The sequence below is a fragment of the Morone saxatilis genome, unplaced genomic scaffold, assembly GCF_004916995.1.
Source record: "Morone saxatilis isolate NCDOM2014 unplaced genomic scaffold, NCSU_SB_2.0 Contig16, whole genome shotgun sequence".
Classification (NCBI taxonomy): domain Eukaryota; kingdom Metazoa; phylum Chordata; class Actinopteri; family Moronidae; genus Morone; species Morone saxatilis.
In genome coordinates, this window is record NW_023339718.1 from 14883736 (window position 1) to 14902026 (window position 18291).

Genomic DNA, 18291 nt, shown 5'->3' on the forward strand with positions numbered 1-18291 from the left:
TCTTTACTGTCTTTATTAGTTCCTCTCATTTAAAATAAATGTTAGATTATTCTATGCAATAGATTCTACCTTACTACCTAATGTAGGTAATAGTATCAAATAAAGTATTCATTGCTGAAAGACTACAATACTATTGCTTCTTCATTACCAACTAAAAACAGTCAAATAGCTTCTGGTCTTTAATAAAGAGCCACTTGTTTACCAGTAAATGTATAGTCATGATAAAATCAGAAACCCGTTATAATTGTCACATAATAGTTTAACTAAGTTTCTCTCTCATTTTTAGTGTATAATGGCTTTTCCTTCTTAAATTATTTCTTTAAAACAAGCTCCATTATTTATTCTCTTCAAACCTAAAAAATCTTTGACCCTAACTCAATTAAAATTCAAGGCACACTCTAAAGGAACATGCAGTTCACACACTCAGCAGCTTAAGTTTCTAATATTTTGTCCAGCCATGTGTACAGAAAATACATAACTGTGGGTTTGCATCATTACATTAAAAAGGGGGTTTCTACTCATCAGTCACATGAGCAAAACTCAAATGAAAAAGGAACATGTATAATAAGGAAGGAAGCACAAAGCTATTTTAATAGCGACTTATTCTGCACAGCACAAACCACCAAAATACACAGAAACACCAACACACTACAGAAATAACAGGGACAAGAAACACAATGTGTAAAGGTCTGTGTTTAGTGCATACTGAACCAGTAAACTTCTGATTCATGGTAAATTATGTATTATATAGGTGTCATTAGATTTTAGTGTGAAAGGATCCTTAAATGGACAAAACTGCAGAGACCCATTTTATAAGATGTGGTCCCATGAAACCCCAACATTGTTTTTGCTGGTAGACATAATTTTATATTGAATCACAGAAATGTCTGTATTCTAATAAACAGTGAGTTTAGTCCTCACAAGGACCTCTAGCAGTGCTTTTGTTAGCAAGAAAGACTTTCTTTCAATTTTTTTTTATCACAGTATGTCTATAATGGTGTTTTTGTGTGTAAATAAATAATAAATATATGCACAATTAAATAGTTTGAATTGAGCCATCAATAAAAAAGAATAATAAAAGTGTGCTGTACTGCTCTTCTATCATCAAATTAAACTCTTGACTCTTTGCTGAGGTTCTGGTGAGTGCTGTGTTATCTCTTCGCCATCAGTGTGTGACAGCCAAAAACATAGTGAGAAACGGTAGGCTAGGATGTGAGAGGACACTTTAGACATGAAAGAACAGAGAGAGCAGAAGCAGACAGTTTCGGCTTCAAATAATGTCAGTAGGTTACATTTTTCCAGGGAGTCCACTGGCTCCAGGTGGAGAGCACCAGCGAGTCTCTGGAGCGAACCCTCAGCTTGCTGATCTTCTTGGGTATCAGGGCAGATGATGATGAACGTCCAGTCTAAAGTCAGAAAGACAGGACGCACAGTTAGAATGACATGACAGACACAGAGAGATCACCAGACTTTTGGTTCAGTGCGAGCTTGCATGTACCTGGCCATCATCTTTCAACTCATATTCAATCTCATGCTCCAGACTGAAGAAGCTGTAAGGAGTCGACCAGGTGGACGGTGGATCAATGGTCACGTTCAGTTCCTGGTCCATCTCCTGACACTTGACAATCCGGGGACTATCGGGTTGAACTAGACAGAAGAAGATGGTAAGGAATAATTACAGTATATATGGAAATGAACAAATACTTGGCTGAAATAATCACATTTATTCACAAAATGGATTTACTGATGAGCAGCGGCTGTTTACTGTTTAATCTTGATAATATTCTGCTGAAATCCTGTAATGTAGCTCAGTTTCACTTAGCTTACCGATGTCTCTGAGATAAAATCTCTTGGTTCTCCGGAGAATGGAGAGGTCATTGATGGCCTCAGCGGTGAGTTCAAGCATGGTGCTTTCCTCTGCATAGGGTGAGAGGGAGTGGGACAGTTCAAACTGGAATCCCCCGCCCTGGAGCTGTTCAGTGCTGCTGACCCAGTGACATGACTTCCCACCTTCACTGCTACGGAGGCAAGCAGTAAAACTGACACTTTACACCCTATTACAAACTCATTTTGGCCTCTTCACTATAACTTTTTTTTTCTTTACCATTCATGGCCCAATCCGAGGCGCACTGCTGTGTATCCATCACGGGTCCACTTACAACTGAAGTTACAGTCATATGACTTTGCCCGACATCTGATTAAAGAATCTATAAAGATACACAATGTGGGTGAATACAAGTTTAATGGAAACTGTTTGGACTTTGTCACACCACAAAATGAAGAAAATATTACTTAATGTGAGACATTCAAGTGCTTCAAGGAATGATTCAGGATGTGCTAACTTTCAGTCTCATTCTCTAGAGAAAGAAATATTTCAGACATAAAGAGAGTTTGAAGACTTTTCTGAGAGATTCCTGTCTTTTACAGCATATGAACAGTAGAAGAAATTCAAAATATCTCACCAAACTGCTCTTCCTCCTCATCCTCCAGCAGCAGATAGGTTGCTGATAATTTCTCTTCTCCTCTCCAGCAGCTGTATTCTCCCAACATGGGCGTACCTACTTCAGACACTTTCAGATTTTGACCTTCCTGCTGGATATTGCCCTCAGAATCAACATCCTCCATCTCTTCACTGGGAAACATGCGAAACTTCCATGTGACGTCTCCATCAGCCTTTGGTCCGCAGGTCAGTATGACATCATCATTTGTTTTTGCCACCACAACTACACAAACATAGATACAGACAGACAGGTCAGTCATTGACATGTCAAGACAGATTCAGAACTCCTCAAGAAAAAAAAAGATAAATCAGTGTTAGAAAACACATGTGGACCATAAATAACACGTACAGTTTTCTGGAAAGTTGTTGAGTCCATGTGCTCCTGTAAGGCTGATGAACAAAAGCCCAAACATCCACAGTGACAAAGTCTTCTGAGAAAAAGCAAGAGGAAGATTGTTAAAAATGAATCATTCTTGCATTAAAAACTAAGCAATTATACATGAATCTTCAATTGAGAAATTATTATTATATATATTTATATTATATGTTCAAGTATCTAATCCCCTGCACTGATTTACAGCAGTTATTTCTTACCATTTCAGTGAAGATAAACTGAAGTGAAGCTGTAGTAATCGAAGTTCAGTTGTAGTAATCCTGATGATGGTATGCTCTAACTGCCCACTGACCATCATATTTATATGCTTGCACACCGCATGTATCATCATCACTAGCATTAGCACATTGGAGAGGTGAGACAGAAACTGAACTATACACATAGCAAAGAGATAAGAGGCTATTGACAGAGGGGGTGGATAGAGCATTTCCTCTGTATACTTGTTTTGCAAGTCAAATTTTAGTAAACAGACTAAGTGAGTTTCGAAAGAAAGGGACTGAGAGATGAAGATAAGAAGTGTGCGTGGTGGTGTGGGGGGTTGCCCTCAGCTTTTAAACTGAACAGCATCTGAGATATACGGTATCTGATTAACAAACCTGGAATCACACAAACGGACACACAGATGCACACCCACACACACACGCATACTGACAAATGAACACATACAGATGAAGTACACATATATCATACCATTGGATTTATACAAAGACATTATTGATAGTCTATTTGCTCTAGAGGTCTTCTTTTTCTCTGTTTTTCCAGTCATTAAATCATTTTTTAAAACTAAAAAGCCAAAAGAAATCACTGGTTACTGCTTGTCAAATGTGAATATTTGCTGTTTTTTGTCTACAATAACAGTGAATGACACATTTTTGGCTTTTGGGTTGTTGGTGGCTTTGGGAGATTGTGAGGGACATTTATCACATTATAGATCAAACGATTTGTCAATTGATTAAAAAACTGATTGTCAGATTCATCAGTAATGAAAAAATCATCACTTTCAGCCATACAAATGAGATTGTGTATAGGATATATTTACAGTAAAAAGTCTGCACTTCTGTATTTTTATCTAAATTATCATATTTCCCTGATCCTAAATCAATTCCCTGACCCTTAACCCTGGACCTAAATCCAGGATTATCAGCATTATTTTGACCACAGAGGTGACCAGCAAAAATATAGTCCTTTCAGAGGTTTTCCCCCATTCTAAGAGCTTTGTGGGGACACTGATGCTTTAAATTATGCACACACATACACCCACACACCCAAATGGGAAAAGAGCAAGGGACAGACACCAGGACTTTCCCTGCCCATGACTTTGTATGGGGCAATCCAAATGTCTATGACATTAAGATCACAATCGAAAAAAACACATGAACAAAATGTGTTAATCTTCACACATACGTAAAGCATCCTGTAATGTGTCAAAAACACGTTCATTGGAGAACAACTCCTTGCAGTGTTAGTATTTGGTGCTTTAAAGGAACAGTGTGATTTGGTGCCATCTAGCGATGAAGTTGCAGATTACAACTAAGTGAACACTTCTCCAGTCTGTATTTGACAACCAGAGAATAAAAAGGGGCTGTGAAGTGTGTATGGTTTATCCATTTCAACGTGGTGTACTCCATAAAAGGCGACCCACAGTGTATGCAGATAAAAAAAGGTCCTTCTAAGGTAACAAAAACACAGCGATTCCTACATTCAGGTGATTATACACTAATGAAAACATACCTATGAATATTATATTGCATGTCTTAAATGTTACACTCTGGACCTTAAAGTTTTCACATTATAACGTGGCAAATGGTAAATGGACTGTACTTGTATAGCGCCTTTCTAGTTCTCCAACCATTCAAAGCACTTGCACACTACATGCCACATTCACCTATTCACACACTTTCATAAAATGATGGCAGATGCTCCTCACAAACAGAAACTAATCCATTCATCCACATTCGCACAACGATGCATAGCATCAGAAGCAATTTGGGGTTTAGTATCTTGCTCAAGGACACAGCGACACAGCTGGAGGACACCAAGTGTCAAACCGCCAACTTTCTGATTAGTGGACGACCCGCTCTACCTCCTGATCCCCAGCCACCCCAAAAGTTGAAAAGTTTCATGTTATAACAATAAAGTTATCCCGTTATAATGTGAAAAGTTTAACTTAATAACATGATACTTTATAATTTAAACTTAAGTCATACTGATCCATTTGATTTTTTGCTGCTTTATATGTTACTCTACTACTACTACTTTAGCAGAATTTCCCCTCTACTATCATTATGTCATGTTCACAATACATTCTGTCAAACCTGTTATATAGAAACAAAAATAGTTGGGCTCAGGTTTCAGTTCCTCCTTTTTTTTAAAATATATTTTCTCCACTCTATCGGTGATAGCTGGAGAGAGACGATAAAAGATGAAAATCATTTCATATGCAAGTAACACGCTGAATAAAGTGAAATGCCAAAAATACAAACAACAAATGCATGACTCAGTATGACCGAGCATCAGATACAGTTAAAGTGGGACCAATGGATGACCCTCACTCATGTGTAATGCCAGTTAGAGCCTCCTTAGTGCTGATGTAAAACCTTCCTAATGAGAGCATGAGCTTTAGAAAACGTAGAGACAGTTCACCCCCAAATTGAATATACATATTTTATCTCGTACCTGCTGTTTATCCATGTAGATTGTTTTGATGTAGATTGCTGAGTTTTGGAGATATCGGCTGTAGAGATGTCTGCTTTATCTTGAATATAACAGAACCAGATGGCACTGGGCTTGTGGTTCTCAAAGCACCACAAAATACTCTTGAAAAAGAGTGCAACAATGTTTCTTCCAGAAATCATGACCTGGTTTCTTAAGATAACTGAACTTCTTTCTACCAAACTACACCAGCAAACTAACTCCAGCTATGTCAGTGGTGCTGGGTGAGATACAACCCTGCCAAGGACACCATTAATGTTCACATTCAGCACTCAAGCCTCTCATCCATGAGTACATGCACGCTTCCCTCTGCACGGTGACAGGTAGTTCCTACATGAAGCTGCTCACATAAAGATCTGTGGATTATCCTGAGTTTTTTTATTTTATTTATTTATTTTTTGCCGCTTTCATCAATAGTGCCATCTGGTGCCATTATATTTGAGAAAGGCCGACATCTCTATTAGCAATATCTTTAAAACTCAGCAAATCACACCAAGGATAAATATTACTACAGTCAAAAAGGAAAATATGTATTTTATTTTGAGATGAACTGCCCCTGTAATGTGTTGCTAATGTTTCCACCAGAGCTTTGGTCATTTGTACATTTACATAAAAACTACATCTTGAGCCACAACTTAGATGACAACCTGATGTTTGTTTTGCATCATGTATTTTGTTTGGTACAAATGTAATTTTTAATTTCTAGAATAATTGGCTCAATATTTAGTCACACCTGTGATTCAATATACAGCATGTAAATAGGAGTTATGTGCCTTTTTAAAGTGTGAATACATAAATGATTTAAGAAACATGCAGCAAATACTGAACTTTTCTGTCTGACTTGATATCTGAACTGAATGTTTGTCCTTCTTTTCAGCTTTGAGTATCATGGACATACATATTTGAAATATAACCAATGTGGCCATCTACACAGGACTCTTGATGTCCTGCATGTAATTGCAACCTTAAGGTTCTTATCAAGCTTCTATTTACTATTAGCGATGATTTCCAATAACAAATCACCTGTAAAGATTTAGAGGACTACGACAGTGAGCTTGAATATAAGAGAACCAACAAAGCAAATGTGTTCTACAATTAAATATTGCACAGAAGTGGTGGGGCATTAAAGACATAAATTGAGAAATTTAAATGTAATCTTTATTACATGATTAATTCCACCAAAATATTCTTGATGTGTGGGCATCACAATGCAGGAGAGGCAGCGAGAGAAAGAGAAAGGTTTGCACATTCCACTGAATTAAATAAATGTTACTTGTACTGCAGAACGAGACAAATCAGACAAAGGAGTGGGTAACAGTTGCCATTAAAATTCAATTTTACTTGTTTTTTGCCCAGTTGTCAAGGTTAAAAAGCAGCTTTTGTTTGTTGCCACAGAGCAATAACAAAGATGAACAATTACAAAATGCTGCTGTGTCAAAGTACTGTGAAGTAAGGAGGAGCCTTGAAATATTTGCTGGTGAGTGTTAGTTTGCCTCGTCCTTTGAGGCCTCATCAAAGTTTTCAACAAGATCTGAAAATGGAAAGAGGGATAAAGGAGGGTTACAGATGAAGATAAGAAAATGCCCCAATCCTAAAATGTATTTAGCATAAAGTATAACTTAATTACCAAAACTAAAAAGATGATATATGCCCCATGCAATAGACGATGACGACTACTACTACTACAGCTTGTTCTACAGTATAGTATTATAGAACATTAAATAACTAACACAGCCCTTTGTTTTAAAAGGAGATGTGTAGATTTGCTTACCTGGAACCTCATCATCCTCCTCTTCAACAGCAACCATGGGGGCTTTGATGTCTCCAGCTATGAGGAGGAGGAAGAAGAGCAAATTGTGAACAGACAGCACACAAAACCCCAACTGATACATGATAACAGATCAGTCAACTGTTGTGGGTACCTGTTTTGGGCAGGGTCTCTGCTAATCTCCTGAGGCTGGTCAGGCTGTCTGCTCCCAGCTGGTTTAGGATTCCTGGGAGCATCTCTGTGAGCTGCTTGTTCTCAGCGTGCCCTGTGATCGTAAAGGTGTTGGCTGCCAAGGAGGCCTGAACCTTTGGGTTATTGAAGTGGATCACTGTCCCCTGGTTTGTGAACATATTCACCTACAGTAGAAAACAAAAAGAATTGAAAGGGTAAGAAATGAAGAAGAGGAGTTTGAGGGGTTAAGGCCTCCGAACACCAACCCGATTATCGGCCGTCGGACGCCGTCGGAAGTCGGGCAAGGTCGTTGACTCGAGTCGGTTCGGCTGTTCCGTGCCGTCGTCAGTTACGGACGTCCGTTCATTATTGGGCTTTTTCGACATTAACAGTCGGCTCAATGACCAATCTGATTGGGGAGTTACTAGCCCTTGACTAGCGAATCAGTGAGTGCACGAGAAACCGGAAGGTCGATGGTCAAACATACTACACCAACGCCAGTGTCTTGTTATTATTAGCATCGTATTTTCCGTTCAGCGGTAATGACAATACGATCTTCTTGAATATATCAACACTCCTCTGATGAAAACAATGACTGACGACAGCGTGCTCTAGTGTTTACTAGGTCTACAGTGATCCGTCTTTCCGGTTTTCATTGTTTTTGGGCGACAACAACAGATTAGCGAAGCCTGCTGTTCTATGGGTGACTTTGCGGCCTCCCCGACGGACTGCGCGAGAACGTACAGCTCCATTGGCGTCGGTTTGGTGTGTTCGGAGGCATTTTTTTGACCAGTCGAGGAGACGGGAAGCCGTACTGATCAGTCCGACTGCTTTTCTGCGACGGTCGGCGTCGGTTGGTGTGCAGAGGCCTTCAGTGTGAAAGAGGATGACTAAACAGCCAGTAAGACTTTACCAAATACCCTTTTCAACAAATAGATAAAAAAAAAACATTCACTAAAAAACTTCATAATTCTTCTGATCACTTTTGTTATTTTTTTTCAGAAGCTGACAAGACAACAACTAGTCTCCAATCAATGATACAACACCATGCTTACAGAATTCATCACAATTCAAAGCGGTGAAAAGTCTTCCATTTGTATCTTTGACTGCTATTTAAATTATCAAGATAAACTAATATGACAAAATATACTTGTTTGGCTCTTTTCCCTTTACCAGTTGTTTATTTAACTAATTGATTGAGCACCAAAACAAAGACATCAAGAAGCTTCATTTAATGACAATCAGATTACTTTTCCAGTCCCATTTGGGCTTGAGTTTCATGTTATATTTATTACTTTATTACTGATCTACGATCAAGGTCAATTAGAAGACCCGTCTGCCTACATATTGCTGTGCATGTCAGAGAGACGTTGCTGTACCTCTTCAATGCCAGAGATGTTGTTGACTCCCAGTTTCTTGAGGGAGAACTGCAGCTTCTTGTCATCTGCTGTAGCTGTTCTGTGCACCACCTTCTTCTTTCTGCGGGCTGACCCCTGCAGAGAAAATGATGATATATGTGAAACCATAACGCAATGTCAGGGCTCATAGAAAAGAAACATTTTCATTCAAGTCATTTTCCAGTATATACTCCAGCTCACCTTGCCGCCTATGCGGACCTGCGCCTGCAGTTTGGCGAGCTTCTCCTGGTTCATTATCGACTCCTTCATCTGGCACAAGACACAACACATAATCAAATTTCATATCTGCTCACACATATAATTTCCCAGTTATTTTCTCAATTAATACAGAGCTGGACAGCACATGTAAGTATTACACTGATGTAATAGCACACTAATAGTTTGATCTTGAGATGAGACTGGTGGTAGATACAACATATGCATTATGATATACAAGTAATGACTAAATTGGCAGTTAATAAAACTGTACCTAAGGGTTTATTTCAACAGTTCACTGGAAACATAGAGTTTGTAATTTTAAGAAAATACCGAACAAGTATAGAATTCCCCAAATCGCCCCCGTCGTTTGCTTTTTGGCACAGCAAGCTAACAAGAATACACAGCTGCCAACGCCCAAAATAGCTGCAAACTTTTTAGTCTCGACTCAAGTTGTGCATGAATGAGACAGAGGTGTCCACATAGTTAAAGTCAGTGCCTAAGTTAAGGTGCTCTGAAGCTAAGACACACCGATTAGCTTCTGACTTTTATAGCTTACTTGTCCAAGCCTGCCCTAAAGAGAAGATGTGCTGTTGGCTCATGCTTAGACCTCCAGCCTCAGGGACTGCGGACCTGATTTCGACCCGGGTTCTGACACATTGTGACAACTGGACCGCCGGCTAGGTTTAACAAGCTAAGCTAAACAGCTAGCGTAGGCCTCTTCAAGCTGACGCTAGCCTTCAAGTATTAATGGCGTTTTCTTTACGTTTTAACGCGTAATGTGACTCGGGGACCTGTTGCTTCGTTACAACGTCAACATTATATGAGGCTGAGGCCGCTTAAAGGGTTCCTGAGACGTGAACTGACCTGGGAGAGTGTAAACACGCGGGCCACACAGTCGATAGCAGCTCGGAAAAAGGGAGAAAGGAGTGGAGGCCGGAAGTGACGTACTCATGATCGTTAACTTGCCGGATGTGCTAGGCAACGATCACAATGATCGATCACAATTCAATGTGGCTCAAATCTTAATTATCTATCTGTTTTCTCTTGTCAAATCTGTGCCGTCGGGTTTTTGTAGTCACAGAAAATAGCCCGCTTTCTAAAACTGACGTAGGGAATTTATAATTTTATTATCTTTTTAAAAAAATAACATATTCTTTTATTTTTACGGTGGTGGCTTTATTTTTAAACAGCCACTTAAGTTACAATATTAGCAACAAACTGCTATTTAATATAGTAACGTTACATATAACTTATGTGTCAAATCACAGATTTCACCAAAAAGGAAATATATTTATTCTAAAAAGCTAAATAAACCTAAGTAATATTCAAGCTTATTTAAAAAAAAAAAAAAAAAAAAAAAAACAGCAAGACAATACTGGAACCACCATCAGTGCCATTTAAAGTATTAAAAAAGGATAAAATTGCGCCTCCTTTCGGTGAACAATAAACATAATCAATAACGGAAGTTGTCACGCTTGTAATCATGGCGTCCTCCATTGCACCGAGAGGCAACGTGATAACGCTTTAAAATGAGAAACTTTTTGTTTACTTGGACAACCAACATTGGCACCATCTAATTTAAACGCGCCATTCTTAAAAAACTAACTCCCGGCAGTCCTGGACCTTTAACATTCAGAGGTGAGCAGCACCGGGAGGCAGTTTAATGGGAAATGCTAAAGCGCTGTGTGCTAACTAACTTCTGCTATAAGCGCCGAGCACGTTGGCTCACCGAGCAGCGGTCTCATGAGCCGCTTCTGTTTCAAACCAGTCGCTTTATGTTTAGATATTAGGACAAGAGTTACTGTTGACATTGTTTTTTTTTTTTTACATTGCATTCAGCTCTTTATGTATAAGCCTCACGGGAGATATCGACTGTCCTGAAATAGTGAACTCGTTAGCCTAGCCTGTGCGGATTGCATAGTTTGGTTGGTTTTTGATGCTGTTTGGTAAAAACGTGTGACTGTAAACTGTTGCCATTAATGCAGTGTTGTTGAATTTGTTGCTTTCTTGTTGCCGGTTGTGGATCAAAGCAATATTTGCTAAGACAATTACTTCCTTTCATCCAGTTTACCACGTTTTTTTGATTCCTTATTCCACTTTCTTTAACAATAACATATTATGTTGAGGCTTTATCATGTTTACACCTGGTGGGATTTAAAAGGTGAACTAGCTGAGGCACCATGTCTCTTACTATATGTTAATATCCATGTGTTTATTTTCTGTACTTTGCCAGACAGAGTATTTCTTGATCAGCACAGAAATGGCTTCATTTAAACCTACGAAAATCCAAGTCTATCCTAAACTTGGAGAGAAAGTCACACAAGACACACTGTACTGGAAAAACTATAAGGTGAGTCTTATCTACTGTATACTGTCTTATTATTGCTGTGAGAAAGAATCCTGCATCTTTAATTTTGTTTCTGAATCTTAACAATGCGTCTTTGTCTCTGTCCTCACAGGCTCCGGTCCAGATAAAAGAATTTGGAGCGATCACTAACATAGACTTCTCCCCAGTGGCTCCACATAACTTTGCTGTGACAGCCTTCACTAGAGTACGTTGGCCTCTCTTGTATAAATCAGTTTAATTGTGTTTATTCAAATGATTCAGTCTCCTCATGAATCAACTGTGGTGTCAGTCAGTGCTCTGAATAATCAGATATTAAGTATGCAACTTTAGTTTGATGTTATTAATTCTCTTTATTCTAAAACTGTCTTTTCTACAGGTCCACATTTACGGGCCATTCTCCCAGGAGCCTGTGAAGACATTTACGCGGTTTAAGGACACTGCATACAGTGGGAGGTTCAGGTCAGATGGGCAGCTATTCGTGGCTGGATGTGAGGACTCTGTGGTACGGCTGTTTGATGTCAGCGGGAAGGTGGCACTCAGGATGTTCAAGGGGCACACAAAGTAGGTATTCCACAGTAGTGTATTAGTTGTGCTGGGTATTTCAAAATAGGCTTAATTTGTCCCTCTTACCAGATACCTGCAGTACCTACAGAGTAACGATTCACCAATATTATTTCACTTATATTATGGCCAGTATTTATCTTTTGTGTTGCATCAATTTTGTGCTGGCTAAATGTTTACTGGTTGTTTTCAACTTGGATATTGGAGGAAAAAAAAATCACCACTGTTTTCCAGCACTGGCACAAATTGCACACAAATACTGACGTGCTCCATGCAGCAGCATGGACACAGTGGACACTAAACAAAAAAAACTACACATGGTATAGATTGAAATCAGCATACACAATTATACTGTATCATAATAAAAAATAACTATCAGACCATTCACCATCATTCTAAGCTGTTCTCCTGTTCAGGGACGCAGGAGGTTTTAGACTAGCTAATTATGTCTTTTAAACATTTGTTGGATGATGATTTCTTGAGTGATCCATCGACTGAATTTCATGATGATCTCAATAATTCTGACAACCTGTAAACTTACTTACACACTTTAAATGTCTGGTCATGAAAGTAAACTGATGTACATTTTGTCTCATTTTATTTCTGCTCAGGGCTGTACACGTAACAGACTTCACCTCAGACCGCTACCAGATCCTCACAGGGTCGGACGACTACACCTGTCGACTGTGGGACATGCCGAATGCCACTGAGCTCACCACCTACCAAGAACACACAGATTACATTCGCTGTGGTGTCACAAGCAAACTCAACAGAGATCTTTTCATTACTGGTGAGATGGAAACTATATATTTTTTAAATGGTGTGAGGAAAAGTTACTGTCATCTTTGGCTTGTGCTAAAAAAAAAAACAAATATAAAAATAGGCAGTTACTAACAATTGATGTTTTTATCCTAGGATCTTATGATCATACACTGAAAGTGTTTGATGCCAGAGCTGATAAGAGTGTGATGACCATGGACCACGGCCAGCCAGTGGAGAGTCTGCTTCTTTATCCTTCTGAGGGACTTCTTATCTCTGCAGGTAGCCACCAGTATAATGATCGTGTTCAGTCAGCGCATCCTGAAAATGTGCCAACTTGTCAGACCCTAACAGTGTTTAATGATTTGAATGTATTCGTGTCCCTCAGCCTTGTTCAGGTTGAAATAAGTTATTGTGCAATAGGGTTGCAAAAATCACAGCCCCTGTAGTTTTATCTGGGAGATGAGCAGCGAGTTTGCTACGTGCCATAAGAGCTTATAGCTTTAATAAACAAAATAAACTCTTAAAATGTCAAGAAAGGAAAAAGAAAATATATAAAAACACCTTCCGAATTTCAGGTTTCTCTCTTTTACTGAACTGCGCTTTTACTGAACTGTAACCAGCTTGATTGCCTTGTTCCATCACCTTAAAACACGCTTCATTCAAACTCGACAGAAACAAAATAAGTGTTTATTAGTCTTTCCACTGTTCCCACAATCACCAACTCTAGTGTCTGAGTAACTGGGTTAGATGTGAATGTTCTGGCTCTACATCTGTTTTTCCTCCCAGTCAGCTCACTGTGTGCACTGTACTTCTGTTACACTCATTATTCAGAGGCAGACTATTAAATTAAGTAAAAGTAAAATGATGCCGAAAAAGACTGCGATCATACACAGATACTACGTTATATTTACTGATGTTTATCCAGACCATTAAAAACATTCTCTGTATCATTTCTTTAGGCGGGCGCTATGTGAAAGTGTGGGATCTGCTAAAAGGAGGGCAGCCTCTGGTGTCGCTGAAGAACCATCACAAAACTGTCACCTGTTTGTGTCTCAGCAGCAATGGACAAAGACTGCTGTCAGCTTCTCTGGACAGGTACGGGGACAGGTGTATGTACAGTATGCTGTCTGACATGCCAGACAAAATTTTCTTTTTTTTCCAAACTGTGGAAATCAGATGCCATTGTTATGATAGTTGGGTACTTTTTATAAGTAATGTATTATTCGAACCTTATCTAACGCAGAGCTTTTGTTTGTTTTGCAGGCATGTGAAGGTGTACAACACAACCAACTATAAAGTAGTCCACAACTTTGACTACGCTGCCTCCATCCTCAGTCTGGCATTAGCTGTAAGAAATTACATTTAACCCTTCATCATGTTTTGCTGTTTTTGTTTGAAGGTGAATTAAGTGGATAAATGTGTATTTAAATAAGTGACGCTAGTTCATTATGGTCACACAATATGGGAAACACCGATTAACATTAAAAAAAAACAAATGAGTTATAAAAGGTAGGCATGGATTTAAATTGGCTTGTGTCTGCGGTGCACCCTCATAAGGAGCCGTAATTTGAGAGACCAACTCTGCCACTGCAAAGAGATGGATTCAGTTTCTGCAGCAGCCAACAGAAATACCTAGTACTGCCAGAGATTTCAGTCCAAAGGAGATGAAACGGTACATCCTCTCCTCTAGTGTTAGCACAAGGGGGTAGGGTTTCGAGAACAGCATGTGCAACTTCAGAGAGCGAACTGGAATTGTTTTACTTTGAAGTTTCAGTGCTTTTGAAATTTGCCTTTGAATCACCAACACAGTCTTTGAGAAACATGCACTCCTTAAAAGAAATGCTGTTCAAGCTAGACGCACGATCCATACCAAAGCATTCACTGTGTGTGTTTTGGGATCAATATTCATACATTTTATACGATGTTATTGTTACATCAGTTATAGCCCAACATTCAATGGATTTTGTCTGGCCTGCTCACTGCTCCTCAAATATATACATTTATAAAACTATGAATGTCTTTCCCCACAGCCAGATGATGAGTCCATTGTTGTGGGTATGACCAACGGCATTCTGAGTATCAAACACAGGAAAAGCCTTGAAGAGTCAAAGGAAATCTCTGGCCAACAGAGACGGCGACCATCATATCGTGTTTTTGTGAAGGGGAAGAACTACGTCCCTAAACGGGTAACTTTACATTTGCTAACATGCAGTAGCTGAGTGCAACAATCTGAGATGTGATATGGTCTGTTGAGTCAGTAAATATTGTGATTATTCCCTTAGAGACACATTGACTGAAGTCTACAAAAGACAAGGTCAAAATGTCTGACAATGACTAATGCCTTTCATTTCTGCACACTGAGTTGTTATATAAGGGTTGTGGGATTGTTTTCCTTCTCGCCATTGTTAATTAATTTATTGGTTCTCCATCATTTTACAGGATGATTATCTCGTCAGTAAGCCAGTGAAACAGCATTTGGCCAAATACGACAAGCAGCTCAAGAAGTTTAATGTATCGAAGGCTTTGGATACAGCACTGGAGGTATACATTATATTTATTTACAACGTTAGCAGCATTGGTAAATCAGTTAGTATCATTTTCTTGAGGTTATTTCTAGTTTTTAAAGTTGTCCTTTTTATAATTTGCAATGTAATGCAGTGACACGCTACTGCAGCATTTCCCCAGCATTTCGGAATTTACACGTATATTACATTTTCTTTATAGACATGGATGAGACAGAGAAAGCCAGAGATCACAGTTGCTGTTATAAAGGAGCTGGATCGACGAGGAACGTTGAAGAATGCTCTGGCAGGAAGGGATGAACAGGGTCTCTCTCACTTGCTCAACTTCCTTATTGGGTAAGACGCATATAAAGTGGACTTCATCAAGTATTGACATAAAAGTTATTGGATGAATTAAATTTGGCTTACATCTTTTTCTGTTTCTGCTCCAGGAACGTGGTTGACCCCAGGTTTGCTCCTGTCCTGGTAACAGCGGCTGACATGATCCTGGACATCTATCAGTCAGTGATCGGCCAGTCACCAGTCGTGGACCGACAGCTGCTGCGTCTGCAGGAGCTGCTGGAGAGAGAGATCGACTACCAGCAGGACCTCCTGGAGGTGCTGGGCATGTTGGACACAATGTTCGCCTCCTCCCTCCCTAGGAAGGAGGTGCCGTGCTCTGGCATCAGTAGGTCTAATGGCCTGACTCAGGGAGAAGCAAGTACCACAAGACCACAGATTCAGGCCACCTGAGGCTTGAAAGGGGGGAAAAACTGCTTTAGACTGAGTTAGAGTGCCTTTACAACTCCAAAAACCTCTTTTTGAAACATCCAACAGAAATTTCCTGACATGACTACATGTCAGACTTCACCAAACAAACATTTTGGTACAGGTTTTAAGAGACTCACTCTGGTGTTTATATCTCAGCGTGACTGAAAACACAACAGGCAACAAAGAACATGCATTTACTGTATGAAGAACCTTATGTGTGAATGTAAATGTTGGTTTTATTGGAAGTCTTGTAATTACACTTTCAATTGTAAATGTGGTGTGTGTGTGTGTGTGTGTGTGTGCGCGCGCGCGCGAGCGATTGTGTGTATGAACTATTTCACCATGTATGTCTGCTTTGTGTTTTCCTAATATTTGGCATTTACAAATGTTTTATAAGCAGATTAAAATAAATCTTTGTAATATTGAAACTCAATAATCATAATTGTGTTCAAACACTTTGAAAAAAAAAAAAATCGCTTAAACTCACCGTGTGTTAACGTTTCCTGTGACGATGACACAGATTTCTACATGTAGGAGTTACAGTATCAGTATGTTTCATCGCCTTCCATTAGATGTCGCTGTAACCTCAAAGAAACAGTTAACTTTCATACACAAGGAGGAATTTGCATTTGAGCAGACGGAAGACAGAAAGCATCAACAGTGACAGAGCGGAGGATGCTGGAGGCTGCAGCTCAGAATGGAAACAGCAGCTGCACCGACTGAACGCCATTTCTCAACTTGTAGCTCTGCCACAGACAGTTGAATTATCGCTTAGCTAAAGGAGGATGAATCCGACTTAGGTGCTCTTTTTCTGTGCCGAACTGAAGCGCGCTGACAGGTTTCTTCTGCCGGAGTTTGAGCTCCTGTGTAGGTAGGTACATCGATAATGTTAACCCTCTTCTACTAGCTGTTGACTTTTCAACGTGTGTCAATAAAACCATAGGAAACAGTTTTCTAATATGCCAGCACTGTTCAAAGGGTGGAATATAGCCCTTCAAGAAAAAGGTAAAATTTTATTATCCAGCTAAATAGGTCAACATTCAATCATGAGTTCAGTTCATTTGAATCATTAAGAAAACAGCACACAAACGTTTCTAAAGCTAGACTGTTGTTATATATTATTTAATAATAATTATCCCATATAGTGCCATGAGCAGGTGTCTGTACTCTCCTCTTGGTTTGTTCATGCTTTGCATTTGCTGACTGTAACATTTGGTTTATTATAATTATACATATGTGATTAAAAATGTAAATGAAAAAGAAAATGGAATTTCTGGAAAAATGGTTTGAAAAAAGACCTTGCTGTTGTGTCCAGTTTAGGAAGTGGCCACTGATAAGGAACAGACCTGAACCGTGCAGCACTGAAACTCAATAGAATTCCTACTTTATCACACACACAACCCACGCACAGAGAGAGAGACAGGAGTAGACTACACACTGCATGCATATCGGGATTTGGGCATATTTGGTGTTCTGGTGCTGTCTCTACACACCGAGGTAGAAATCGTCATTAAAGTCATTATTCACATACTTGAGATCAAAAGATGATCCTGTCTCATCAGAGACACTCTGCTGGCACAGATACAGTTTGATAATCTTTTTCAGTGTCAGAGGAGTGGGCAGAATCACCAAACTAACCAAAGAGGAGTCACAAGGCCATGCTAAGAATTTTCCTTTTTAATATTTGTCTCTCAAATGTCTGTTTAATGTCTGTGTTTGCCTGCAGTTGCTGTGCGGATGGAGCTGAGCAGGAGGAAAGTGCCTCTGTATGTGAGTATGTGCTCCAGTTTGCAGTCAAGTTTGTGACCAGCTTCTCCAATTAATCTCAAGAGTTGGTTATCCCTCTGGAAAATCTCTGCAAATTGAGTTTGGAATGCAGTGAGAGATCAGCGGCCTCATTTATAAAAAAAAAAAAAAGAAAGTCTGTGGCAGAGATTTTGTGCTCATGACCAAACCATTATGTTTAATGAAAATGCATCAAATGTATCTGAAAGGATACAACTCTGTTTTGTTCATGCATCAATACAGTACATGTAATTTCATCAAGTTCACTAAAGTAATTGTATGTACAAAATAAGACTTCAGATTTGGCATTAGGGTCGACGAGGGCACCATGATGACAGGAGGCTGATGTTTTTCACTTTGATCAAACAAGGACTTTATTGGTCTTTGAATAAAACATTTCTAG

At 39.3% G+C, this 18291-nt stretch overlaps 3 protein-coding genes across 5 annotated transcripts in view; 1 reads left to right on the forward strand and 2 right to left on the reverse strand.

Annotated features, from left to right (window-relative positions):
- Positions 1–6594, reverse strand: part of si:dkey-88e18.2 (interleukin-12 subunit beta) — a 7660-nt gene extending 1066 nt beyond the window's left edge. Inside the window, exons 1-7 of one of the 2 annotated variants that reach the window (XM_035658435.1) lie at positions 3095–6594; positions 2850–2931; positions 2463–2723; positions 2105–2207; positions 1828–2018; positions 1499–1647; positions 1293–1406 (exon numbers count right to left, since the gene is read on the reverse strand). In XM_035658435.1, the coding sequence (XP_035514328.1) occupies positions 1293–1406; positions 1499–1647; positions 1828–2018; positions 2105–2207; positions 2463–2723; positions 2850–2931; positions 3095–3097 (903 nt within the window). In that variant the 5' untranslated portion in view covers positions 3098–6594. Of the gene's footprint in view, positions 1–6; positions 1407–1498; positions 1648–1827; positions 2019–2104; positions 2208–2462; positions 2724–2849; positions 2932–3094 lie in introns of those variants that run through there. The other variant, XM_035658436.1, reaches the window with a different exon arrangement.
- Positions 6595–6746: 152 nt separating this feature from the next.
- LOC118325673 (transcription factor BTF3-like) lies at positions 6747–10147 on the reverse strand. Its single transcript, XM_035658437.1, has 6 exons — positions 10026–10147; positions 9144–9212; positions 8925–9038; positions 7529–7730; positions 7378–7434; positions 6747–7137 (listed from the first exon to the last, which is right to left on the reverse strand). The coding sequence occupies exons 2-6, from the start codon at positions 9210–9212 to the stop codon at positions 7091–7093; spliced, it is 489 nt and encodes a 162-aa protein (XP_035514330.1). The 5' UTR covers positions 10026–10147; the 3' UTR covers positions 6747–7090.
- Positions 10148–10617: 470 nt separating this feature from the next.
- On the forward strand, positions 10618–16531 carry utp15 (UTP15 small subunit processome component). Of its 2 annotated transcripts, none has more exons than XM_035658434.1 (12): positions 10618–10799; positions 11399–11511; positions 11621–11713; positions 11885–12069; positions 12681–12859; positions 12985–13110; positions 13791–13926; positions 14095–14179; positions 14862–15017; positions 15271–15372; positions 15556–15689; positions 15785–16085. In XM_035658434.1, exons 2-12 carry the CDS (start codon positions 11422–11424, stop codon positions 16083–16085), a joined length of 1587 nt encoding a protein of 528 aa, XP_035514327.1. In that variant the 5' UTR covers positions 10618–10799; positions 11399–11421. The 2 variants fall into 2 exon arrangements, with proteins under 2 accessions (XP_035514327.1, XP_035514326.1); XM_035658433.1 differs by having other exon boundaries at positions 10619–10799; positions 11395–11511; positions 15785–16531.
- Positions 16532–18291: the final 1760 nt, after the last annotated feature.

What these genes read in the sequence shown, in the direction of transcription:
- utp15 (XM_035658434.1), top strand. Translation starts at nt 11,422, where the DNA reads ATGGCTTCATTTAAACCTACGAAAATCCAAGTCTATCCTAAACTTGGA. An exon ending in TGTACTGGAAAAACTATAAG is followed by an intron (nt 11,512 to 11,620) that starts GTGAGTCTTATC and finishes CTGTCCTCACAG; the next exon opens with GCTCCGGTCCAGATAAAAGA. An exon ending in TTGCTCAACTTCCTTATTGG is followed by an intron (nt 15,690 to 15,784) that starts GTAAGACGCATA and finishes TTTCTGCTCCAG; the next exon opens with GAACGTGGTTGACCCCAGGT.
- LOC118325673 (XM_035658437.1), bottom strand. Translation starts at nt 9,212, where the DNA reads ATGAAGGAGTCGATAATGAACCAGGAGAAGCTCGCCAAACTGCAGGCG. An exon ending in AGGTCCGCATAGGCGGCAAG is followed by an intron (nt 9,039 to 9,143) that starts GTGAGCTGGAGT and finishes TTTTCTCTGCAG; the next exon opens with GGGTCAGCCCGCAGAAAGAA. An exon ending in AGAGACCCTGCCCAAAACAG is followed by an intron (nt 7,435 to 7,528) that starts GTACCCACAACA and finishes TCCTCCTCATAG; the next exon opens with CTGGAGACATCAAAGCCCCC.